Source organism: Pyrus communis, chromosome 15, assembly GCF_963583255.1.
Source record: "Pyrus communis chromosome 15, drPyrComm1.1, whole genome shotgun sequence".
NCBI lineage: Eukaryota > Viridiplantae > Streptophyta > Magnoliopsida > Rosales > Rosaceae > Pyrus > Pyrus communis.
Window position 1 is genome coordinate 16,795,218 of NC_084817.1, and position 27,176 is coordinate 16,822,393.

General features: G+C 36.4%; 3 protein-coding genes across 3 annotated transcripts; all 3 read left to right on the forward strand.

Annotated features, from left to right (window-relative positions):
* The first annotated feature begins 8,726 nt into the window (after positions 1–8,726).
* LOC137718290 (uncharacterized) lies at positions 8,727–14,850 on the forward strand. Its single transcript, XM_068457807.1, has 5 exons — positions 8,727–9,263; positions 13,333–13,458; positions 13,846–13,997; positions 14,142–14,284; positions 14,481–14,850. The coding sequence occupies exons 1-5, from the start codon at positions 8,742–8,744 to the stop codon at positions 14,633–14,635; spliced, it is 1,098 nt and encodes a 365-aa protein (XP_068313908.1). The 5' UTR covers positions 8,727–8,741; the 3' UTR covers positions 14,636–14,850.
* LOC137718289 (G-type lectin S-receptor-like serine/threonine-protein kinase At5g35370) lies at positions 10,062–13,319 on the forward strand. Its single transcript, XM_068457806.1, has one exon. It carries the CDS (start codon positions 10,216–10,218, stop codon positions 12,805–12,807), a length of 2,592 nt encoding a protein of 863 aa, XP_068313907.1. The 5' UTR covers positions 10,062–10,215; the 3' UTR covers positions 12,808–13,319.
* A 4,396-nt stretch (positions 14,851–19,246) lies between the features above and the next one.
* Positions 19,247–22,397, forward strand: LOC137718217 (uncharacterized). Its single transcript, XM_068457722.1, has 4 exons — positions 19,247–19,389; positions 21,635–21,738; positions 21,852–21,996; positions 22,100–22,397. The coding sequence occupies exons 1-4, from the start codon at positions 19,371–19,373 to the stop codon at positions 22,132–22,134; spliced, it is 303 nt and encodes a 100-aa protein (XP_068313823.1). The 5' UTR covers positions 19,247–19,370; the 3' UTR covers positions 22,135–22,397.
* Positions 22,398–27,176: the final 4,779 nt, after the last annotated feature.

The window sequence follows — 27,176 nt, forward strand, 5'->3', positions numbered from 1 at the left end:
ATTTGTTTCTCTAAAATCAAACAAGATAAGATTTCGTCTCATAACTAAATTGTAATGCCTTTGCAATTTAGGTATGTTGTTTGTTTATGTTTTCGGTTTATGTCTCTAAACTTCCATGTCATTTTAATATGTAGTGGTTAGAGATTCAAGTAAGTTAATCTCTTCTACTTCTTTGTTTGTTGTTTTGTCAATTACAACCAACCAAATGTATAACTAGGATAACATACTGTGTGTTGTTTATTTTTCGTTGCGTATTTAATTATTTAAATTAAATTAATCCTAATAATATGCTTAGAAATCCAACACTTATACCACATGTTCACACTCAAGATGACCGAATAGAAGTGTTCTTGAAGCGCCTTCAGTTGATCGCTCAAACCTTGGTCATGTGCACCATGCTTCCGGAATTTGCTTGGGGCTATGCAATTGTGCACACAACTATGTTGGTTCGCCTAAGACCCATTACCATCTAATCCTTTTCAATATTACAGTTGGTTATTGGTTATGAGCCTAAAGTCTCGCACTTACATGTGTTTGATGTGCATCTTATGATTCACCATCCATTATTCGATAATTAAAGCCCGACATGCAACCGCTTTACCGCTTGCTTTGTGGATTATCACTTCGATGATAATCTTCATGTCGTTAAGGGGAGATAAGAACGTTAACGGTCACGAAGAATGTCGTGAGTTGTCATGAATTAACCCCATTATGTCTCATCTAGATCACTGCACTAAACAACCTGAAACTGAAGTGTGATATATTCTAGATCTATAGAGCACATGGCCGGTCTAGAGATTTTTGAGGCTCGAGGCAACGCCAAAAAACGTGCCCTCACTTTATTATAATAAAATTATTTGTTTTCACAGGTAAGACATCGATAAAATTATACTTAGAAAAGCACTTCAAACTTAATAATTTATAAACACGGAAAAACTAATTTATTTTGTATTGTGAGAAGGAAAAAAAAAAAAAAAAAAAAAAAAACTCCAGGTTTACAAGTAGATAGATATGAGTTTTGTTTTTTATCTGAACTTTTAAAGTGTTTTTGTATAAATCGTGAGGTGTTTTTTCTTATTTTCTAACCTTGTCAATATGGGACTAAAAAATAATGATGTTTTTGAGTCTTTAATTTATATGTATAACTAATAAATGGGTACTAAATTAAACTTTTTGATGACACGTCATATGATTTGCAAATTTGGTCTAAAAATTTGGTCAATGCATGACTCTTTGTTGAAAATTAGACTTGAATTGGAACAAATGTTTAAAAATAACAACCCACATAGCTACTAGCTACTAATTAAAAATAAATTAACAACTAAACAAAAATTCGTAAAAATTGAAAATAATAAACATGCACTTAGCATTTCAAACTTAGGACCTCTCGTTAATTTTAAACAACAAAAACCATTGATTCTAATTAAACTTCTTCATCATTAAGTCAAATTTTATATATTTATACTCTTATGATGAAAAGAAAATTGTAAAAAATGAAAAATAAATAAGCACACACGGTGTTTTAAACCCAAGACCTCCTCATTAATTTGAAACAACAAAACCACCAGTTCTAGTTCAATTTCTTTGTCATTGAACCAAATTTTATAAATTTATACTCTTATGAAAACATATATAAATATATCGTCCTAATAATTTTGGTGCCCCCAATTATTTTGGGCCCCGGACGATTGCCCTGCCAACACTGGGCCTGGCCCGGCCCTGATAGAGCATTGCTTACAACATGTCTAATGTTTTTACTAATCTAGCAAAAGTGACGAGATCACATATACCAGTTGAAAACAAGCATGCAAGGATAGATGTGCCACACGTATGTCGAAATATCCCTTGGAAAGACAAGCCGCCCCCGAAGGAAGGTTGGTCGTACCTATTGCGCAGCCCATTATACTGGTGGCTAGCCAGTCATCTAATCCTACCATGAAGCTTGGTAGACCAGTTGGTTAAAAGGATTCACAATCCAAAAGAGGAAAGCCATAATACACACACACACACATTAATGAACCTAGTTTGAATCTTACCAGTGCTAACTTATCAATTCCTATGCATGAGGTTATTTTAGATTATGGAAGCATCCTCGAAAAGACGAATTCGCCTCCCGAGATCATAGATTTCAATCCATTATGCTAGCTTGGATGTACTCTGGATTCAAAATGAGATGATAGTCGATGATACATTTGTATACACAATGGTTACTAATACCATGATGAGTGATGATATTGAACCATGTCCCGATGATGAATATAAACATAGAATTGTTTGGTCAAACTGAAAACAAGCAATCCAGGTTGAACTTGATTCCCTTGCGAAATGTAAAGTGTTTGCGCTTGTAGTTCATACAGCTCTACATGTGAAACATGTTGGCTATAAATGGGTTTTCGTATGCACACATAATGAAAAGAATGAAATAGTGTGATATAAGGCATGCCTTATGGCGCAAGGCTTTTCTCAACACCTTGGGATTGATTATGAGGAGACGTACTCCCCCATAATAGATGTCATAACATTCAGCTACTTTATCAGTTTGGTAGTTTTCAAAAAACCGAATATGCAATTTATAGATGTGGTAACCACGTATCTATATGAAAGTTTCCGAACGACTTATATTGATTGGATCAAATAGTTCTATACCACGGAACACCCTCTTAATTAGATTGATGTGTTCACTCTGCGGATTGAAAAAGTTCTGGTGAATGTGGTATAACCGTCTGAGTGAGTATTTGATTAGTTAGGGATATGTGTATAATGAACTATACCTATGTGTCTTTATCAAGAAGTCACACTCCGGCTTTGCGATAGTTGTAGTTTATGTTGATAACATGAATACCATTGGAATTTCCAAATAGCTTGAGAAAACTGCTTCATACCTAAAGTTGAAATTTGAGATGAAAGATCTAGGTAAAACTCGATATTATCTCAACCTAGATCGAGCATTGTTTGGATAGTATTTATGATCCACCAATCAAACTATATACATAAGGTGTTGCGACTCTTTAATGAATATAGAGTGGAAAATTTAAGTACTTCTATGGTCGTCCGAACACTAGATGTAGAACGAGACCCTTTTCGTCCTAAAGAAGCTGCGGAAAAGGTTTTGGAGCCTGAAGTTCCACATCTCAGTGCACTAAACCGGGCATTTCATTCGATGTTAATCTTTTGGAAAGATATAACAATACGCCAACACGCAGACACTGGAATGGTGTCAAAGACATCATTTGTTACCATAAGGGTCCTACAGATTGAGTTTGTTCAATCCTTATGCATCTGAGAATAGATCATACTTGCTTGGTCTTTAGAATAATGCTCGTCTTATTGATTATGCCAACGTAGTTATCTATCTGATCCATACAAGACACATTCTCAAACGAGTTATGTCTTTACCATTGGAGACATCGAAATACCTTGGAGGTCTACCAAACAGACCTTAGTTGCGGTTTCTTCAAACCATGCTGAAATTCTCCCTTTTCATGAAGCTACTCGTGAATGCTTCTGGCCGAAAGCCGTTGTTAAGCATATTCAAAGCTTTGCATACTTTCTTTCATTGTTGACATCTACAATGATCTATGATAACAAAACCTCTTGTATCGACGAGATAAAGAAATGATACATCAAATGAGACAACACCAAGCATAACGCACTGAAATTCTTCTTCTCACATCAACAGTAAGAGCATCAAAAGATTGACGTCAAGTAAATCCAATCCTATGACAACCTTGTTGACCTATTCACGAGGTCACTACCAAATGCTACTTTTCATAAACTTTTTAAAGTAATTAATATGCATAAATTGTCTGATTTGCAATGCTAGTAGTTCTTACTGGAAGTTTTGTCAAACTCTGGGTGACTATATGTAAGTATACTCACTTGACCTTAGTGTATCCTTTTGCTTAGATCAGAAGCATTTTTCCCACTGGGTTTTTGCTAACCGACGAGGTTTAACGGGTTACCTACTCTGAGCTGGTCATACCCCTGTGCATTCTACTTACGTTCTAAAGGCGTTTAGTTTTGACTTAATGCATCTTCTCACTTTTATTCTTAAGCTATGACTTTTATCTTACCTTGGATTTTACCATAGCTAGGTTTTGAGACTTGCATTTGCTCATTGTGCCAACTAGACAAGACGACTTCAACTACTTCTACATCATCCATGAAGATCTAATACGGCAACTACTTGAGTATTTACACACTCAAGGGGGAGTGTTGTGATATCAATTATAGCACATGTGTGATTGTTTAAATCATTGGTAGATTGTTAGGATAATAGAAGATCTTATTTCTTTAGGTTTGTATTACTTACAAGGCAAAGAATCTCGTCCATTTTAACATAAATAAAGGCACAAGTGATGAAAAATATGCATCCTAAAAATTCGTCAACTCTCTCTTCATCTCTACTGTCGCACGCTCTTTCTCCCTTCAATAATAATTCAATTACGTGTGTGAAGACCTAGCTAATTTAGGGTAGTTTGGCAAGCCAAAGGCATACTTGCCAACCATCCTTATATATATCTGCAAGAAAAAGAAAAGGCATGTTTTTGATCGATGATCATTTGATTTAGTGACATTTTCTATATATTTTGCTAGATCGGATGTTTTGAACTCATATTGTATGAATGAGATTTGATGTTGTTGTTGTATACTTAATAATAAAAAGCACAAATGATTTTGTGGCAAATTTATAATGCAATTCAGTGACAGATTAAAAAAAAAAAAAAAAAAAAAATTTCGCGTGGACATGACATGACGAAGAAGCTATAAAATATTGATCAAGTTTTCAAATGTTTGTTTGTATAAGCTAATAAAAGTAGCAATTAAAATAAAAAACACCAATGTCAATGCATTTGTATTATTAATTTAGCCTTGCTTCAACCTCCTTTTTGAGGCATTTAATCGAACAAGTTGCAGACTTGGACCTCACGTTTGGGTGTGCAATTTAATGGGAGAAGAAGATGGTGTATATTGTGTAGGGCAAACAGCCTGGATCTCACGCATCTGCCACCGGATGCAGGGGAAGGTGAACAGATGCAATGTATGTTTTTTTTTAACATAGGAGATATCCCACCATATAATGACAGTAGATTAATTTTCCTTTTTATATAACTTCAATACTATATGAGACGGCATTGTATTTTTGACCTCTGAATAAAACGGTACACCAAAATAAATTTGGTAGCCTCAATAAATACATTCGTGAGGGTTTTAGCTTGAATTAAGAGTTTGAAACATTTACTCATTTTCCTCTAGACCAAACATTTGGGTTAAATTCAATGTATGTTAGAAGAGAACATAATGTGCAATATGATTTTGCACATGGAAAAGACACACACATGTTAGACAATAAAATACTTTTTTTTTTTTTTGGTCGAAAAAATATTAATATGTTGGGTAACATGTTTCGAATTCAGAACCTTGATCAATGTTGATTCCATGTTTTACAATCATTGGAAGGAATATCAATTTCCTTGTAATTTTTCCTATTCATTTCATCAAGATTTATTACTTATTTTGTAACTATATTGTGTGAATTGCCATTGCGACTGTCACAAATGTATGAGATCAAGTAATTTTTTGTGGATCCAAAGTACAAGAAGGGACTTTGTCATCCATAAGAGCACTTCCAGCATGGGGAATGGTCTAGTGGATAGGCTTCATTTCCAATCCAATTGCCCCCTAAACTAGCTCCAACTCATTCGAGCTATTAGGTTAAGGGGGAGCTCGTGGAAGAGGGCAAGCGGGAGTCCACGGCCCGAATGCCTGAGGAGAAGTGACATCAAGCTCACGTCATCACGACATCAGCCACGTTCTAAAAAAATTTGTGTCAGGCACGTGGGCAACACACGCATGTGGAGGCGCGTCTCGGGCCTATTTTCAGATGATGTGGCCCATGTGTCAGCCTCACTCAGTCACTTTGAATCTGGATCATTTGATTTCCAGATCAAAGATCCAGGTTTTTCGGCTTTAAATATTTTTTAGAAAAAGAAAAAAATCAGAAACGTTTGGGTGGGTCACGTGTCTCATTCTAGACGGTTGGATTTCAAATTTTTTTGTAATCAGACGGTTTAGATTAATTAAGTTAATAATCTTTTTTAAAACTAATTAAAAATCCGAAAAAATTGAAAATAATAATATATATTTTTTTTAATAAATACATTACCATTTTCTCCCACCTTACACTACATTTGAATATTTTCAACGATTCTAAATAGGTGTCACGCTATGGAATTGGTTAAAAATCTTATTGAAATCTATTTATAAAAATTGTACTTTCGGATAATGACATATGACGTGATGGGATCGGTTAAAAATCTTATTCGAAATTTAAATTTAAATTATTTTTATTATTTTATAAAATAAAAAATACTAATATTTTATTGCCTATTGCCATGGCTAATTCAGTTTAGGGTTGGAGATACAAAAGGTAATTATTGTTCATTAAACGCAGTTACTGTTCAGTGGAGGGGATTCACTTGCCAATTGCCAATTGCCATGAGGGGCCTTCCTACACTGGAAATGCTTCAAGGACTTATGGTTGTTGATATGATTTTTGCCACCTGCGCAAATAGGGATAAAAACACTAAAAAATACTTGCAAGAGTACAAAATTATTGTAGTATAGCAGCTCAAGCAAAGTCATTTTTCACAAGGATTGAATAAATAATTAATGTAAATACTAAATCTTAATTAATTATTTGAAAACAAAGTTTGGAAAGGGTTGATTTTAGGACTTAAAATAATAAAACGAATTAAAAAAATAATTAAATAATTGGCAAAGTAAAGAAAGCAAAAGAAAACGTTTTTGGAAAGCAATTTAAACACTAGGATTCCACTGTCATCATTAACAATCCTACGAAATTACCAATTACTTATGAATTTCCACATACATGCTTTGAAGGTCAAGTTTTCCTAATGCATATTTTCCTCGTGATGTTCAAGTGAAAACGTATATCTAACATGCAACTCATCTGTAATGTTCAGGTCAAATATAAACATGCAAAACTCATTAAGCTTTGTGAAAACCCTTTGAAAAACCATACAACCCTTAAGAGCATGATGTTCGCCTTAAGTGAACTTACAATTACTAATCACAAGAAGCCCTCCTCAATTTCAGGGTGATGTTCCAACAGAAATTGCATTAAATTACTTGTCTGAATACCTTAATGATCGTGAATCACTAAGAGAAATAAATAGTTTAAACACGGTGATTAATAATTCAAAGCAAGCATGCATCCATTCATAAGCAAATTTATAAAATCACATATTCATGTTAAGACTCATGGCCTCGCCCTAGCAAAAGGACTAGTTATGAACAATCATAATAAAAACTAAAGAAAATATCATTTACTAGAAAAATGATTGAAAACACTTTGTAGGTAAAAGGTTTGAAATTCTCCAAAGTATTGCGTTCCCCCTTCTCAAAACCCTAATGGCTAAATAGTCTTATTTATACACTACTACAAAATAAAACCTACCTAGAAAAGACCTTCTAAAAACTAGGAAACATAATAAAATAAAATAACTAATAAATACATTCCTATTCTAACTTTGGGAAATCAAGGCTCCAAATTAGGTCCAAAACGGCTTGAATTAAAGTTTGAGATATGCCGAACATAATTGTAGAAGGCCTCGAACCCAAAAGATATCATAATGGACGCCAAAAAGCCCAAATAAGCCCAAAACGTCATTTTGATAGCATTGTGTATTGCTCCTTTATTTTATTGCTATAAAATAACCACTTGGTAGAAAAAAGCCAAAATTTTGACTGCTATAAAATAACCACTTGGTAGAAAAAAGCCAAAATTTTGACACGATCAAGCTAGTAGACTCATGAACATCCTCCAATTATATTCACTCCAAAATTCATCCGTTTGAATACTTTTTGCTCAAGAGGAATTCAAATATTCTACATTGAAAATATAATTTAAAGTATCAAAATTCACACAAAATAACCAATAAATTAATACTAAGATTAAAATAAAATATATAGTACAATATAACTCATCAGTTGTCATAAAAACTTAAAAAGTAAAAACATTTTCTTAAAAATGAAACATCTGCTATGTACTTTTAAAAAAAGGGCATCGAGAATAGAGAGATAGAAACATGACTTCTACTTTTCCAGCTTCAACAAAAAATCTTCGCTATAAGTGCGCTTCTTTTTACATGTTTATAACAGAACACTTCTAACACAAGCACTACAAAATTAGTAACCCTCGATCTCGACAATGATTAAACGACTAAATTGACCAATTGAAAACACAAGAACTAATTAGCCAAATGAGTTAATTAAATACAGGGGAAAAATTGTTATCTTATGACAAACTTTTTAAATGATAGATTTGTTATGTTATTTTGAAGTATCTTATACGGTTTGGATAATGTTTGCGTCCTTTTGGAGATCGTTTAGTTATTCATACGTTAAATCAATCAATGATTATGGTAATAAGTAGTATCCTCACAATAAATCATCAATTTGTTTTATGTATATGAATAACTAAGAGATCTTCAAATTCAAATTTTTGGCACATGCAATCTTTAAATGATGATAAAGAAAATAAGCAGTTCCGATTATAATGTTTAGTTCGTTAATTGTAAAGAGAGGCACAAGAGGTTTCAATGGTATAGGGGTATTTTATTGTAATTTCCTTACAATTTTATCTGTATTACCACCCGAAGGAAAAAAAGAGGGAATAGAATAAAAAATCACATCATCTCAACTGTATTACCGAACCGATGAATACGACCTTGAATCCTGCTCATCGTCTTCTCCTCTCAACCAAACCATTCCAATTCCTGAAAACCAATCACCCAAATCCACAAGCCAACACAAACCCACCTCCATTTCCCAGTACTCCACTCCCCCACCTCACTCTTCGACCTCCAACTCACTCAAACTCACTGTTCGGCCGAGTGAACTCGCACCTCCCGCGTTCCCACAGCTCGTCTTCGAGCCCCTCACAACCCCAATTCGTTCTCGAAATTCTTGTCCTATTTGCCTTCTCTCTTGCCCTTCTCTGCCTGCGCCTCTTCTCCGCCGTCCTATTGCCGGAGTTTCCTCGCCGATGGCAGGGCCTCGTGGCGTTTGCTCCCAAAGCTGAAGCCAGAACCAGTGCCTACCCTCCGCATGTGTGGCAAGCCGTTGTTGCTTACGAGGACAGGAGGTTCTTTAGGCATTTTGGGATCGACCCAGTTGGGATTGCTCGTGCAGTGGTGTCATTTTCGGCCTTAGGCGGCGGCAGCACGATTACCCAGCAGGTACAACTTTGTTGAACGTTTTACGCACAGCATGTGTTCGACGTTTTTACTCAAAGAAATATATTTTTTTAACTCCTTTTTTATTAGCTACAATAAGCATATTTTGATATTTGGTTTCAAAAATGATGTGTTTATTGTGTATCATCATTATGTTGTTATCATGTCACTGTTGTGTCTTCGATATATAATAATATGTCGTCGATATGTCATTGTTGTGTCATCTGATATATAAATAATGTATCGAAGTTACGGGAAATGATCGGCAAACCAAATGTATTGTTTATTGTAGCTATTTTCCCTTTAGAAAATGGTTCCTTTTGTTCTTCTTTATTAATTTGTTATGTATGTGTAGACAATATTTTATAAAGCATGATTGATGGTTGTGATTCGTGAATGCATGGTCTGAAAACGGAATAGTTATATAAAGAACAATCAAGTTAGAATAAAAATAATGGTTTTTTACCTTCTGGTGTCACATTGGCACGAACTCTTTATTACAGCTTGTAATGGCATGCGCGGTGTTTTATTTATTTTGAAGTAAGAAGAGTATAAAATATAGAAATTTGGAATGCTAATTGTGTGAAAATGGTAAGGATATAAAAATTATGTTAATGCACGACACGCCAATCTTCTTAGTTTAGATAAGGACCTGCTGAGGTTTGGCCGGCACTGAGATTTTAATATATTGCAAACCCAGCTGATCTTGGCACCGAATAAATGATTTTTATCTATTTTGTCTACCAGTTAGGAACAAGTGGGTGGAGAGAGACATGTTGAGAGAGAGAGAGAGAGAGAGAGAGAGAGAGGGAGAGTCAACGCCAGTGTAAAACCCAGAAGCAGAATTGGACAAAAGGCATGGAGATAGCCAGAATAGACCATTTCCAGCCTCAACAAAACAAACCTTTGTCAAACCCTCTATTTGTTTTCGCTCTTCATTCCGTCCAACCCCTGCATGGGGTCCTTCTTATTCATCCGTACCGTTTTCCTACCTTTTCTTCTCTTTATTCTCGTCTCCGGTGGTTCTTTCTCAGAGTTCATATACCCGGACTTCTCAGCTTCTTACTTCCACTTCATTGACAATGCCGGTGCCTTCTTGTCCTCTCGAAATGGAACATTTAAAGCTGCTATTGTCAATACGGATGCTAATCAACATAACTTCTATTTGTGCATCATCCATACGGCATCCAACACCTTCATCTGGACTGCTAATCGTGATGCTTCCATCTCGGCTTCTGCTGAGATGAATCTTACGGCTAAAGGTATTAGCATCTCAGATGACGATGGTAATCCTGTATGGTCAACTCCACAATTCAAGTCATCAGTTTCTGCATTATTGCTGAATGAAATGGGTAATCTTATCCTTCTTGATCAGTTCAATCATTCCCTTTGGGAAAGTTTTCAAAACCCAAGGGATACGATTGTGTATGGGCAACACTTACCAGTTGGGTCTTTTCTGTCCAGTACTCTATCGAATTTTTCAACTGGTGATTACAAGCTCGTACTAAGTGGTTCTGATGCAATACTGCAATGGCATGGACAGACATATTGGAAATTGTCAATGGATACAACTGCTTATACAAACTCAAACGCTATAGTGGAATACATGGCCATTAACGGAACAGGTCTTCAACTGCTTGGTCGTAATGGAACAGTGGTTGTGATTCATGTGCTCTTGTCACCCTCTGACTTTCGTATTGCCAAGTTGGATTCCTCTGGCAAATTCATTGTCCAAAGTTTTTCTGGTACAGACTGGAAGCAAGAATTTGTTGCGCCAACTGGTGATTGTCAAATTCCATCCGTTTGTGGCAGACTTGGTTTGTGTACTGCATCCACCACCCATAGTTGTTCATGCCCTGCAAACTTCCTTGTAGGTTCACAAGATACAGGTGGTTGTGTGCCAAGTGGTTCTTATTCATTGCCGGTTCCTTGCAACTCAACCGATAATGGTAGTCAATTAAATTCACCAGCCGTCTCATATTTCAGGCTTGACTACGGTACGGATTATTTTTCCAATATTTTCTTTGATCCTGTAAGATATGGTGTCAATTTGTCAACCTGTCAAGATCTCTGCTCAAAAGACTGCTCTTGCTTGGGAATTTTCTATGGAAATTCATCTGGTTCTTGCTATACACTTAAAGATGTTTTGGGTTCCATTTTTGTGAGTGAAAGTGCTCAAAATGACCGGTTGGGCTACATCAAAGCTCTTGTTGGATCTACTCCATCAAACTTCAGTGATAATAAGAATCCTAGTAGAAAAAAGTTTCCTGTAGTTGCTCTGGTGCTTTTGCCATTCAGTGGGTTCTTTCTGTTGGTAGCTCTAGGTTTCCTCTTGTGGGGAAGACGGGGACAGTCAAAGAAAAGAGACATAAAATTGGGGCATTTTGGGTCACTTTCCTCAGGAGATATGGATGCTTTCTACATCCCCGGTTTACCTAGGAGGTTTGATCTTGAAGAACTTGAAGTGGCTACAGATGGTTTCAAGACCCTGATCGGTTCAGGTGGGTTTGGTGCCGTGTATAAGGCTGTTCTACCTGATAAAACTGTTGTGGCTGTAAAGAAGATAATGAATTTAGGTGTTCAAGGGAAAAAGGATTTCTGCACCGAGATTGCAATAATTGGTAATATTCACCATGCCAATTTGGTCAAATTGAAAGGGTTTTGTGCCCAAGGGAGACAACGCCTTCTGGTTTATGAGTATATGAATCGTGGCTCACTTGACCGGAGTCTTTTTGGCACTGGACCAGTCTTAGAATGGCAAGAGAGGCTTGACATAGCACTAGGGACAGCACGTGGGCTTGCATACCTGCACAGTGGATGCGAACAGAAGATAATCCACTGTGATGTCAAGCCAGAGAACATTCTCTTGCATGACCAATTTCAGGCAAAGATCTCAGATTTTGGTCTTTCAAAGCTTTTAACTCCTGAACAGTCTAGTCTGTTTACAACTATGAGAGGCACGCGGGGTTATCTTGCACCAGAATGGCTAACTAATTCTGCAATCTCGGAAAAAGCTGATGTCTATAGTTTTGGAATGGTACTTCTTGAACTTGTGAGTGGAAGGAAAAATACATTACGACTGCAAAGCCATAGCCTGAATAACAGTGGGAGTGGTGGCGGTCAGTCATCATCATCATCTGTGTCATTACTTGTTTATTTTCCTCTATTTGCACTGGAGATGCATGAGCAGGGGAGGTACTTGGAGCTTGTTGACTTGAGATTGGAGGGACGGGTGACAAGTGAAGAAGTGGAGAAGTTTGTGCGTGTTGCATTGTGCTGTGTTCAGGAGGATCCAACACTCAGGCCGAGTATGAATACGGTTGTTGGCATGCTGGAAGGTGGGATCCCTTTAGGTCAGCCAAATTTGGAATCACTGAATTTCTTGCGCTTTATTGGGCGTGGGTTCACTGAGGCTTCTATGATAGATGAGGGAACTGATCAAAATGAGAGAGTGTTGTATCCAGAAGCGTATGCTTCAACAGCAACAATGGACTCGCGTACTTTCTTCTCTTACGTCTCTTCACAGCAGGTTTCAGGCCCAAGATAGTGTTTTAGTTAAGCAGCTTGTGTATAGTTGAATTGTGAACGGGAATCAAATGTTTGTTCTTACATTCCACAAGGTCCAAAGTCTGCGAATGACTGTTATTTGTGCGGTTTGTGTAAAGAGTTGTTTGAGTAAGTAATAAGAGTTAATTGTATGGAAATAAGATGTATCCTTTCTATTTAGTATGTTGCCATAAATGTTATTTATGATATGCTAATTTTCCCCACCTGTTTGCCTGAGTTTTCTTCTCACTTGGTTTGTTATGCAGTCAGAGATATGATTGTGCAATTTCACTCATGGTATTTATATTTTCTATTAACAAACCTCATCTTTCCTCTGCTCACTATTTGCCTGTTTGTGATTTACATTGTAAGAACTAGAAGGTTTCTTTTGATATTTGTTATGATTGAACACCCTTTATAACTAAGAAGAATTCATTTGGTTTTCGGTATTCATATGATTCGACTGTCGTTTACTTTCTCGACTAATGATTCTGTATATTCTTCTTGTTCTAATCTCACATGGCAGCTGGTGAAAAATACTTTCCTTAAAAATGAACGCACATTCTCAAGAAAATTGGTTGAGATGGTGTTGTCACTAGCATTGGAGAGGACAATGTCAAAGGGGGAAATATTGAGCTGCTATATGAGTAAGGTCAGACATACTTGTCATTTATCGGATCACTGAACATATATCTCTGACATGCCTATATATTAATTGTGTTTAATATTCTTTATCCGTAAGTATACAAGTTTATCTATCTATCAGGGATGGCATTTCTCTGTACTACTTTTGAACTCACTGCAAGTCCAGATGGTTGGTTATTAGGTGCAATTTTGGTGAGGTCCGTTTTTGGTTGGGTTGTCGTATGCTAGGTAGGAAAGAGATCTGTACATGTGAAGAGATTACTAGTGACGAATGTGCAAGGCACTTCATGAGAAATACATATGCATATAGAGTACGTTACACATAGATACATTGTACAGATATTACTGAATCCGGACCGCACATTATACATAACAGAGCCAGGGTGTATGACAGGTATACTGGGGACATGGAATTTATGGTGTTGAATCAGCATCTGCATTTTATTTTGGTAAGCATCCATCTTGTCTAAGTTTGGGGGAGTCCTCAATGCTTGCCGGATTAATACCTGCCCCAGAACTTCGATCGCCACTCAGAGATCCTTCCAGGTTTGTCATTTCTGTTATTGTTTTGGTTCTTAGCTTTGTTCTTTGTGCTACTACCCATGGTAGCTCCACAACTGCAAAGTATTGCAATTTGTTTTCCGGTCAGTAGTTTAATACAAGTTAAAGCAAACTTCTACTATGTCATAGAGGAAAAACTTTCCAAGCCAGAGTATTGAAGAGGATGGTGGACGTAGGCTATCTTGACATTGAAACAGCACTTTCGGTCATGAAACAATATCTTCCTCTGCAAGTTAATGAGTCAGAAGCCCCTGTTGTCCTTCCCCCGGGAGGTATGTACATGTTTCCGACGGCTACATATAAGATGTTCGTTGATGATGATGATGCATCCTATGCAGTTGTTCTAAATCTTGAGCTAAAAATTATTTCCTTTTACCAACGGTTTTTTTTTCTTTTTCGCTTCGTTACTTTCAAATGACCTTGTTGGTTTGGGATCTTACTGTTGCGGTAAATTAAATTTTATCTCAGGAGGTAGAAACTCCAAATTCAAGGACATATGGGACTGGGAAACAGAAAGTAAAATATTGGAAGCATGTGAGGATATGGACAGATGGGCTATCAATGTCCTACAAACTGCTTCACCAAATTGTTTGGTGCATCCAATTACTGGTTGTGACCTGTGACTGAGGAGTCCTCGACTCCTAGGACAAAGAACAATACATATCCTAAACAAGGACACTGGGTCCTATGGGGTTCCTTTTGCTGAACAATCATTGTACTGCATACATAAGCAATATCTTTCACTTGGTCGTATTCTTGGGAATATTAATTACTTCTTTTGTAATAGATATTTTTCATCATCAACGAACATCTTATGTGTCATGCAGAAGTTCTAAGACTTATTAGTTCATCTTACAGGAAATTTTCTATTATGAGTGAACCATTAAGGAAGTTTCCATTATTAACTAGTTCTTCTTACAAGAAACCTTGATTGTGACATATTGATTGATAATTGAACCATGTTTATGGGAATTGCGTGAAAGTAGGATGCTGGTGAATAAAATTGGTATTGACCTTACTATTTACGAGATTCAAACCCAAGATCATTCACTTACAAGTGGAGAGAATATCACTGCACCATAGCAAGTAGTAGAAATTCAATAGAGTTTTATATAACATTCTTGAATAAAATATCCCATTGACTTGATTTGGTTCATGAATACAAGAAATAGTGAGAATTCATGATCTCTGTCAATTCTAAAGTCCACCATTTGATCAATTGATGTCATTTCATTAAGCCTCCTAAATTACATTCATCCATCCTAAAGATTTCATTTAAGTTGGAATTTGGTTATTCACCATGTTAGTAAAGGAAATTGAGGTTCCACCATAAAACCATTTTGCAATAGTAGCCCAACTTACTTATAAGCTCATGCAAGGTCGCTCTTTCTATCAATGTGAGATTATTCTCAACACGCCCCCTCACATGTGGTGAATTTTCCAGCCTAACACGTGGACAACACAATGGGTGACGTGGAGCGCATGTGGCCGTTTGACTTCACATGTGGCGCATCTTAACCAAGCTATCCAACCAACTCCATTTAGGATCTAGGTAGGCATTAGGAACGGGTTCTCACACTTTCAAAAGTCTACCATGTAGATTTAACACTCAATTTAAAATTGAATTGAAATACCTACTTATGGTCTCCCGGACAGACAGAACCCACTCCCAATTGTGCGATTCTTTACATGATGTGCAAATATATGCAAAAACATGCAAACTCGTTCTTCCATTGTCACTACACCATCCAATTCGACTCTTACCGTGGTCACTAAGCATCTGATTTGGTTCACACAGTGAACATCATCATGTCCTATTATATTGTCTAAATAGGCTGACACTACCATTCTCTTGACAAATGTGTAATTTCTAAGTGCAAGTTTCCGATTCCGCCTTCTAGCAGAATTATGATTGATCATAAACCACATCATCAACCAAGTCACACTATTCAAGTACCACAACTTATCAATGAAGCAGCCACAATCTTTCTTTCATCCATGCCTAGTGAAAATATAAAATAACTTTATTAGATGTTGGCAAATAAATAAATCATTGGATATATGTAAGTAATGACACAAGAAGGATACAAGAAGACATGATTGTTAGCCAGTTAAAGCAAGGATGTAAACAAGATTAAACATTCGTAGGATACAAGAATACATGGTTATTGTCTAATTATCTTGCTGTCTGGCCATGAATATATGGTTATTGGCTAATTATCTTGCTGTCTAATTTTGATGTATTGAAGTATATTTTTCCCTTATAAAGATCACTAATGTGGATTTAAGAATTAGAATTTCCTAGTCTTCAGAATGGGCGACATAAAATGGTGAAATTAATGTGTTTTGTGTTCTGTGGACAACGTTGGAAGTTCAAACTTGAATTCAGAATCACAATCTGCTTTTAGCTGAAACAGAGGGATATTATACAATGCAACAAAACTATACAAACTTTGACATTCATGTTCGACATTCATAATCATTTGTTATTACTATGGATGATTCAGTTGGATGTTGTAACAAATGGTTCAGATCTTGACTTACAACAAACCCTAAATTTCAAACCCAACAATAAACCCTAAAATTCGAAAATTCTAATTAAGACACAAAATTATATAAATCAGTTGCAAATTTAGAAAGAAAACAATAACTAGATTCAATCAATTGAAAGAAAATTGCAGTAAAAATAGAAGGAGAAGGGAAGAATAGAAGGAGCGGGCGGAACCTGGGAAGAAGGAGGAGGAGGAGGAGTAGGAGAAGAAGAACCTGGGATTAAGACGAAGTAGAAGAAAGAGTAAGAGAAGACGAACCTGGGATTCTAATGAGAGAGCAAGCGCGAGAGGCAGGGAGAGCGAGACTCGACTAAATAAATTTAAAATCACGTTGTAGTCAATTAAAGAATTTTAAAGCATTTTAGAATCCATTCAAATCTAGGTGTAATCAATTAAAAGATTTTAAAATCCATTCAAATCTAAGTATAGTCAATTAAAAGATTTTAAAATCCATTCAAATCCAAGTGTAATCAATTAAAAGATTTTATAGTATTTTAAAATCCATCAAAATCTAAGTGTATTAAAAAAATTAAGATTTTGGAGGATTTCAATAAGTTGCGGATTTTGTGGGGACTTAAGAGTAAAAAGTATATATATCCAAGAGTAAAAAGAATCCAACCTCACCCTCTATGATTTCAAATCCTTCCACCACAATCCATTCAAATTCTTTAAAATCCATATGAATTTTGTAGGAGTCTTTAATTTTCTTAAATCCTATCAAATCTATCGCTTTTTATATCCTTTAAAATCTTAATTTGAGTACACCCCCTAAGTAATCGGGTGCTTACCGTATATAAAACAAGTGGGGTTGGAATATTTGATCGAGAGACTATTTAATATGGACACCAAAGACATGGCTTCATATTATTAGTCTTATCTGGTGAGTTCTACGACATATCAAACGATGCCTAAGTGTTTGGTTACCTCGTGACCTTACTTTGCAGGCGCCTAATTTGCAGATGATTGCCCCATCACCATTTTCTTCTTGGAAAAGCAAGTTTCGATGGTTATGAATTTCGTAATTATCATAGCACTGGTCTCATTGAGCATGCCAAAATGTTGACCCTAAAAATACGAAGCCAATGTAGCACGCATATCGAGTAACTAGATCTAACTATGTTCTTCTTGTGAATGTAGGTGCCAACTCGCAATCGAGCTTGGTCGGATGAGTAGAATAAATGTGATGGTGGTGACCTTTTTAGGCGAAAGAATTAGAAACTTTTTGCGCCATTGAGACATGGATAGATAACCAACCAACCTAGGAGAAATATTGTTTACTTGTCCAAACTGAAGTTGCTCCTATGATGCTTGATTTTACGACTTCAGTGCAATTTATGCATCCAAACTGAAGGTATCACTGGTTGTCAAGAAAGTGTTGTTTACTTATTCACACTAAAGATGTATTGACATGAGGGTGATGATAGTTAGTGTTTTTACTGGGGGTGTGAGAAGGTTTTCTTGTAGAGCGAGGTTTTCGCGTAGAACATTTATATTGTTTTTTAAGTTGAGGAGACTTTTCATATAGCAGAATCTCTTCTATTTATAATTTATAAGGATGATTTTCATGATAAATAAGCATGCCTAGGTGGAGTTCTGAAAGGACTGTGGTTGCTTTGCATTTACCTTAATACTCTCTCCCTTTATCTCTTTAATTCCTTTCTTAGACAAAACTTCATCATCATCCTGTCTCGACCTCTTTGATTCCAACTAGAATTCTAAACTTAATCGCTTTGTGCGATTAGTTCATTCTTATTTGATCAAGAATGAATTATGATCCGTAGAATAATTCGCATTCATTCTAATCATTGACAATTTTAGATTACTTAAGACTCAACCGAACCACATCTGAATGTAATCCTTTCATAGTTCCACTTTCGTGAAGACTCGGTCTTATCAACCCTTTCTTGGACTGAAAGCCCACAGGCCTGAGGGATCATTAGTGGGCAGAGGATTGTGTTTTTCCAACTCGGATTAGCCCATTCTCGGTCGAAACTATTGTATATTGATAAAGAATATGCAACAATCAATGTATACTCATTTTTATTAATACATTAATATATTCTGGTCAAAATGAGTATTTACATACCATATACAAAGAAAACTTTTCGACTACAAAGTATAAAATGAACATACATATCAGGATTTTCTATCGTTCATTAGAGATGTTTTAAATACTAAAAATGCCATTTAGCCAAATGGCTCTTAATATCATGTTAGCACTTTAGAGCCATATATATGGAACAAATTCACTGTTGCATGACAACCCTATTAATTAATACATGTCGTTTGGATGTGTTTTTAAAATGATTGAAAATACTTTTGGTGAAAATGATTTTGATACCAATTCTTAATAAAAATTCAATTGGATCTTGAAAAAGCACTTTAAGTGTTTTATGCAAGAAACACATATCTGGTGTTTTGGTACTCAAAATCAATTTAACTAAAAATACTTTTAGACATTTTAAAAACACATTCAAACAAGCTCTACACGTAAACAAAAATTTATATATCGGACAAATTATCATTTGACTGAGAAATCGTTTAATATGAGTCGTAACGAGGCCACGTTTAACACCCAAGTCTCAACCAATAAATCCGTGCCACGTACATAATACCTCAAAACTGACGTTCCTGCAGCCAATGAAAATTGAGATGACTTGTAAAATACTAAAATTGGTGAAGGCAAAAAATAATTGGGTTATATAAATTGCTGAATTTTCCAACCAAAAAGTAAACAAATATAAATTGCAGGATCCGTTCAAAGAAGAAGAGCTTCGACGACTCTAGATTTTGGATTCTGATCTCCATGGCGTACGTCGAGCGAGGTTCTCTCTCTGCGCCTTTATTGTAATTTCGTAAATTTATTTTGCAAATGTTGGGTAATTTTATCGATTTCGGAAGCTAGGGTTTGTTGCTAGATTTGAAATTGCGGTTTGATCAGCAAATATCGTTAAATTATGTGTTTCTTATGAATAGCTCTCCGGGTTCCAAGTTTGTCAATCTTTGTTTTTTAGCTTTAATTTTCTGAAATTATCAGGACGAAATCTGTTTTTTTTCTTTTAATTTATTTTGGTAATTCTTTTGTACTATTAATCTTGATACAGATGATCATTTGGGAGGTTTTGGAACATGGGTTTTTTGTTTAATTTGGGATCCTAATTTCTTGATTTTTCAATGTTGTAATTAGGGGTTCAATTTTGTTGTTTGTGTCTTCTTTTGAAGGGGATTTTTATTTTCTATAATTTGCGATACTTGCCTTGTTAACGAGTTTGTGTTTTGCGTAGCTAACAATGACAATTAGTCAATTAGATGTGCTCCAACTTGTTTGAAGGGCTAGCATAAAGAACATTTGTGTGATTTTTATGGCGTTTCTATTTGTTTCTTTGGCTATGCTTTTTTTGGTTCTACTATGAATATTATGGATGGCAAGTGAAGATGAGCTCGGCTTGAAAATGACCATTTTGTTTTTAAAATTCGATATGAAATGTTCTATTGCTTTTTGGAAAATTCCTATGCAGGACCTATCTATCTTTCATGTTATTTATGCCTATGTTGGATTTTGAGTAGGGGGTATTTTTTGCTTTCTATGTTGTCAAGTTTCTTTTGGGCCTTAATGCCGTATCTCTGCTTTGGGTAGTGTTTGGTTTATGAAATGAAATCAAGTTGTGAATGATGAAATTGAACTAAAATTGAAACTTGACGAGAGTTAACTGGTAAAGCATGAAAATTGAAAATCAATGAGGAATGTAATTGACATTATGCATTATTTTTGGGGACGGGACATTCCATGTATTCAAATAACCAGCATTCCATTCCAAGGTTCAATCCAATGAAACCAACATTATTTTACCACAAAAACAACAACAAACAAAGCCTCATTCCACTAAGTGGGGTCGGCTATAAGAATCTTAGTACGCCTTTCTGCCCAGTTTAAGTACTCCATGTCTCTTTTAGAGTCTCTTTTCAAAATTTCTCAGGTTTTCCTTTACCCCTTTTGCCGTAGCCTTTGTCTCATAGTCACATTTTCAAACCAGAGCATCTATAGCCCTTGTGCTTACATGTTCAAACCACCCTTAACTGCTTTTCTCTCATCTTATTTTTAATTGCGGTCACTCCTACCTTACCTCGAATATCCTGATTCTTAATCCTGTCATTTCTCATGTGGCCACACATCCAACAAAGCATTTTCATCTCCGCTACACTTTTTTTGCACGTGTTGATGCAATTTTGTATGTCTCCGTAGTCAACTATCCTGGCATGAACCCGAATTGATTGTCTATGCTCATTCTCTCTCCCAAAGCTTCATTGTATGTCTCATTAACTTAATACCCTTATGTTTCATGCATTTTATTTGTCTCCCTTATTCTTGTAGATTGGCACCAATGTGCTTTTCCGCCACTCATTTGGCATCTTTTTTGTTATCAAAATCTTATTGAAAAGGTTTGTGAGCCATGCTATACCCGACTCTCCAAGACTTTCCACACTTCGTATGTCGTCGGTTCCACCACTGCACTCTTCTGTGTTACTCAACTCACCCAAAGAAGTACTTATTTCAAGTCCTTCATTGAAAATATTATGAAACAAGCTCTCTGTCTGTCCTTAACCGCGTTACCGCGTTACAATATGACTTGTATTGTTGGAAGCACTGATCCTTAATGCTCCTTAATGAGCGTGACTTAGCTGGTTTACTGATCCATGTTTGCTTGGTTAGTTGCGAGCTCAGCTGCTTCTACTAATTTAGGGCTAAGTAGCACCTACACCTATTGTTCTAATATGTAGTGGCCACGAGAAACCACAGTCCAAGAGACAGCAATGATTTTTTAGCCCAGTCCGATAAAATTGAAATTATCATATGCATGATCTATTGTTGAGACTGGGTTACTAATTTTAGTCGGATAATGCAATTAGGTGGCATCGGGAATTAGGTGTTTTGTGTGTTTCCCAGTTTTTATATTTGATAATAACAAATATCCTATATCTAAACGATGTTGGGAAATGTTAGACGATTGATACTCTTGTGTCATGATTATGGAGCTGACCAGGTGGTAATTTGCATACTTGTTTGTTTAGGTGTTGTGAAATCCAAGCGATCCATTTGGCGACTCAAGACGATAACTGATTTCTTCTGGGCCATTGTCAACTTGATAGGCGTGTTTTTTGCTACAATGTTCTCGGTAAGAATAAGAGTCGTCCTGTTCTCTGCTCTGTAAAACAGTATCTTACTTTTGGAAGTATCAAATTAATTTTGTCTACTAGAAACTTATGCTCGTAATATTTAATTGTATAGATGGAAAAGTCCGATGCTTACAAAAAAGGATCTGCTTCTGGAAAGAAATGGGATGGCGGTGGCCCCGGAGGCCCTGGAGGGCCATATGGTGGCCGTCCACGCGGGCCACCTCGCGGACTAGACAATGTCCGTGGAATTGACCATAGTAAGTTAATTATCATCATCATCATCTCTCTCTCTCTCTCTTCATTGTTTGATTTTCTTTTCTTTTTAATTCTCGTTAATACTGCTTTCTGTTGAACTCTCAGGTGCTGTACCCGCCTGTGGTTCCTGCTGTGGTTAAATGGGGGAAGAGCATATCAACATGATGTCTTGTGCATCATTTTCATTGTGCCTCGAAACTTTTTAGGAATGATAATTGGTATGTTATTGTAGATAGATCATGAACAGGGAGAGAAACACTATGATATACGCAATAATCGACTGTATTTTGCGCTTTTTTGATGCCTGATCTTAAGAATTGATGTGCCTGTTTGATCTATGTAAAAGGATGTGAGTGAGTCCTGATGATAATTTCAAGCATGAGAATCTTCTCAGAATTATTGATATGGTGAGTTGTGTGTTTCTTTGGCAAAATATTGTTTAACTTGAGTGCATCGAAAGTTGGTGTCGTAGGTAATTTTTGGTAGTGTTTTTAGGACCTTTTTACCGCACTTCACATAACTCTGGTAAATACTACTCAGGTTACAGTGTTCTATACTCGTATGCTTCAATTGTTGCCATTACAGTCATCCTTTGCGCTTATGCTGTTCGTGACTTGTATGGCAGAGATGTGGGCCTTGCCAGTGTCATGGCATCGGCACCACGACTGGGGCTAGTGGTTTAAGGCATTGGTGCCTTGATTACACTCGAGGCTGCCACGGCCCGAAAGTGTCAGAAGTGTTGTAGGGAGGGCGTAACTGAACATAAGACATAGGATGCTAGAGTAAAATTTTCTTAATCAATTGAGCTATCCATTCTTTCAACGTAGACTAATGTATTGTTTAATCTGCCTTCTAAACGCTAAATCCAGGATGTGCGAGTTTTGTTGGATATGTTTGAGTTGGGTTACAACTTCATTGGAAAACCAATTAAGGTAATAACCTATAATCAAGTCATGTCACTCTGCATTTCAATAAATAATGACTGATTTGTAGTTTTAGTTTCATAAATAGTTCATGTTTGCACTTTTAGAAATAGTGCATTTCTAAGAATAGTGCATTTATAGGCGTTTCAATTTGCAATTACTGATTACAATTTCACAGGTAGCCAAAATAGAAACCCATCATGCTCACAATCTTGATGCATCACTCAAGCAGGATATGAGCTGACAGTTTGATGCCTCAAGACACACATCCTACCGTCAAATACAACCCAATTACCAGTCATACGCCGTCACGTTAGCTAAGCCCATCACTGCCTAATGAAAAACATGTCTCAACTAGCCCAATAAAGGAAAGTGTCTTGAGTGCAAATAGAAATAGTGTCAAACTGCTAATCCAGAAACCGTTCTAGTTTGCAGTGCTAGAAATAGTTCATGTTTATCAGTTTTTGACCCATTGTTTATCAACAAAAGATAATACCATTATTCTGTAAGTTTATTACTATAATGTGACTCTGTCCAGATTGATAGTGTCATTCCTTGTGCTCAACCACAAGAAGAGTCTTCCATGTAAGAACAAGGAAGAACAAGAACAAAGAAAAGGAATCCTTCACTAATGGTTGTGAATGATTGATTTTTCTCGATCTTTTTTACCGTGGTTCTGTAGTAGCAAGTCATAAAGATTGACAAATAGAGAAACATCCAATATTCTACTCTATTTTATATTTCATCGGGAGTAATTGAAAAAGAAAAATAGTAATAATAAATAGATTTATTATCCTTTTTTTTTTTTTTTAAAACGGAGCATTGAAACTTCATTTTATTGGCCTAGCCAAGAGAATCATAAATTATTCTAATTGATTATATTAATCCCTATACCTTCCCAAAAAAGTGGATCTAATTGAACTTCACGTTCCAAATTTTTGATAATTCAATCAATCTTTCTCTTCTAGAATATTAACTGATTGGTGAAGAAGGAAGGTTAGCTTAAAAGAAGTCATGCATAGCCATGAGTTGCTTAAATTATCTCAATCATCCCCGCTTTCAGTGGAAGAACAGATATTGACTATTTATATCGGAACGAAATGTTATCTTGATTCATTAGAAATTGGATTGCAGGAATGATCAATGACTTGAGTTTAGTTCTTGGGTTTGAGTGGGGGTAACATTCCGGTCTTAAGCAAAGTCGTCCTGCCTGTCCTGTTTAGTGATTTGCATATTGGTAAGTATGATTGTAGAAATACAAATAGGCAAAAGAGCTGTTTTCAACAAATTAATATATGGGTGCCCGGTGAATCCAGACGATCAGCCTCAGAATGCGCTTCGTGCCTAAAATTCAAGGGCTTTGAAAGGGAAATGTGCATACTTGTCGTTTGTAGAGAATACATATGAAGAAAATGTGAATAAAGGTGTGGAAGTTCCTGTTGGAGTTGGAGATGCAGAAGCAGTGAACATGATTCTTGCCGTGGCTCGTACAGAAGGAAGAAATGTGGTGAAAAGGAGTCCCAGTTTGGGAGAAGGGTAGTTACTCCGCATGCCCCTAACTACCTTGTGTAGGGGTGAGCATAAAAACCGTCAAACCGCAAAACCGCATCGAATTGTATGAAAAAAAACCAAAAAGTACCGTGTTGACCGGAAAAAGTCAACTTTGAGTCAAAAACCGAACCGAACCGTTCAAACCGGTTCCGTTTTCGAATGATCAAGAACCGGCCGGAACAGAACCGAACCGCTTTATTAATAATAAATAAATAAATTATACACACGCACATGTTGCAAAAGGCTGCAATTTAATATAAGCTAGAATAATTTTTTTTTTGTGCAACTACTTGTTCTATCTAATTATCTTATGACATTGTTCTAATTTTTCTGCAGTATATTGAAAAAATTGACCCCAGAGAAGTTTGACATTCTCAAGGCCCAACTGATTGATTCTGGAATTACCACTCCAGATATTTTAAAGGTTTGTATTAACTAAATGTCTTTCAAAACTTCTTACTCCATACTGAGCTATTACTTTCCTGCCGATGAGCTTGAGGGTTCAATTTGAATTGCAGGATGTTATCTTTCTGATATTTGATAAGGCGGTGTTGGAGCCAACCTTTTGTCCTATGTATGTGCTTTTATGCTCATATCTTAATGCAAAACTTCCTCTTTTCCCACTTGAGTAGGCTGGTGGGAAAGAAATCACTTTTAATTTATGTTCAGGATACTTGAAAGATCACATCATGTAACGTTACTAGTCCTCACTTTGAATATGTCTTTTTGCTTGTTGCTGTTGTGTTGTATGCAACTTTATATAATCAGTTTTAGAAGATTTTTTAGTTTTGGAAGATGTATTTAAATGTATGATGATTTGGTGTTCAAATAATTTAGTATTCGGAACTGTAAATCAGTAAGAACTGAATCCAAACCAGTGTAGACTGAACCGTAAGGTTCTAGTTTAAATTTAAGCAGAACCACACCAAACCGAACTGTTGATATTTTCCAGTTCTGGTTCCAATTTAGGGGTGGAACCGCACCGAACTGCACCGTGCCCACCCTTAACCTTGTATTTTATTGAACTTCTTTCTTAGACCATCTTCAATGGTGAGCTAAAACCTAAAAATATTTAGCCCAGAAACAGCTTTTCTGCTCCAACCCTTCTGGCCTAAAATTTTAGCCCGAGATTATCAAAGAATAAATTAAGGTTAATTTTTTTTAAATTAACTTTTTTTTTTAAAAAAAATAAATAAATTATGTAGACTATCCTAAATTAATTATATGAACATTTTAAGCTAAAAATATTTAAATTCTGATAAATTTTGAAAAATCACTAAATCAATACATGAAAATCATGATAAATCACATAAACTTAATACAAACTACATTTAATAAACCACATAAACTTAATACAATCGAAAACTCATAAATTACATAAACTTAATAATGATATCCACCATCTTGACTTGGTGATGGACCTGGGTGATAGTCTTGAGATGAATCATCATCTTGAAATATACTCCTTCGTAAAATGTCATTTTGCTTACCACGTAAGTATTTCTTCCTCTCTAGAGTGTATTTGTCGAGGTCCTCCATCATCAAATTAACTTCGAACCTTTCTTGCTCCCTATCCCCTTCTTCCTTCATGGCCAAACGCATTTGGGCCGATTCTTCTTGCCAAGAGATATGGTTTTCGTTCAATCTTACCATTTCGCTAGCAAATTGTGCACGTATTGGATCTTGGGACTTTCCTTTTTCTCTTTGCTTACTTTTACTTATCTCTACCCAGGGTCCTTGCAAAAGAAGAAGTTGGGGTCATTTGTTCGACACCTTCATTGTCGGCAAAATTCACACCTTCATTGACATCATTTAGGGGTGGGGCTTCACTATGAAATAATCATCCACATTGTTGGTTCGCATTGGTTCCCCACCTCGGGTAATCCTTGAGGATGTTCCAAGCATGATGCAACTTAAATGCTTGATTTTTTGGTGTAGTTCTTGTCTTGTAAATTGCCATTGCTTTGTTACCTTATGCAACAAATACATAAAAACAATTAGCTGCAAAATACTGTTATGTACATGTGTTGACTCTAAAAATTACAAAACCTACGTGGCGCGCAAGCCGAGTAACTAATAAGCTAACTACGTCATTCGGTCGAATGCGGGGCGTGCCAACTCGTCGGCCGAGCTTGGCCGAGGAGTAAAATTTGTTGATGTAGCTTTGAGCGCGTCGTTGACTTCTCTATCTTGCGATTGCGACCGAGGAAGGAACGTTCTCGGTCTCTGGGTTCTACAGCCTGAAGACAAGGCTGCTAATTCTGCGGAGTTCACAAATCGTCGGAGCCTGATTCGGTCACTGTGATTATATTCGTAAGAGTATAAGCACGTCGAATCGAGATCAAACTATATGGGCACAGGTACTCAAACGTGATGTATGTCTTGATGGTGAACGTAGTTCGGCCGTCGGAATGCCGAACCCTGAAACTCACTTGTGAGTATCCAATCATAAAACCGCTCGGCGTCCAGTACGCTGAGCAATGTAATTCGTAACACCTGACTATGCCGGGAGGGCTAGCAAGGTGACCTCTGCCAACAAAGGTTCGAAAACCCTTCTCGGCCGAGACTTAGATAGATAACCGGTCGACCTCGACGTAGTGCTGTTTATCCAAACTGAACGTACTTCTCGGTCAGCTGATTCTGCGGCAGCAGTGCTGTTTATCCAAACTGAAGGTGCTCGTCGGGTGCTTCCACAGTGCTGTTTATCC

What these genes read in the sequence shown, in the direction of transcription:
- LOC137718289 (XM_068457806.1), top strand. Translation starts at nt 10,216, where the DNA reads ATGGGGTCCTTCTTATTCATCCGTACCGTTTTCCTACCTTTTCTTCTC.
- LOC137718217 (XM_068457722.1), top strand. An exon ending in TTTTTGCTACAATGTTCTCG is followed by an intron (nt 21,739 to 21,851) that starts GTAAGAATAAGA and finishes TTAATTGTATAG; the next exon opens with ATGGAAAAGTCCGATGCTTA. An exon ending in TGTCCGTGGAATTGACCATA is followed by an intron (nt 21,997 to 22,099) that starts GTAAGTTAATTA and finishes TTGAACTCTCAG; the next exon opens with GTGCTGTACCCGCCTGTGGT.
- LOC137718290 (XM_068457807.1), top strand. Translation starts at nt 8,742, where the DNA reads ATGAATACGACCTTGAATCCTGCTCATCGTCTTCTCCTCTCAACCAAA. An exon ending in GCAGCACGATTACCCAGCAG is followed by an intron (nt 9,264 to 13,332) that starts GTACAACTTTGT and finishes CTCACATGGCAG; the next exon opens with CTGGTGAAAAATACTTTCCT. An exon ending in CCACTCAGAGATCCTTCCAG is followed by an intron (nt 13,998 to 14,141) that starts GTTTGTCATTTC and finishes ACTATGTCATAG; the next exon opens with AGGAAAAACTTTCCAAGCCA.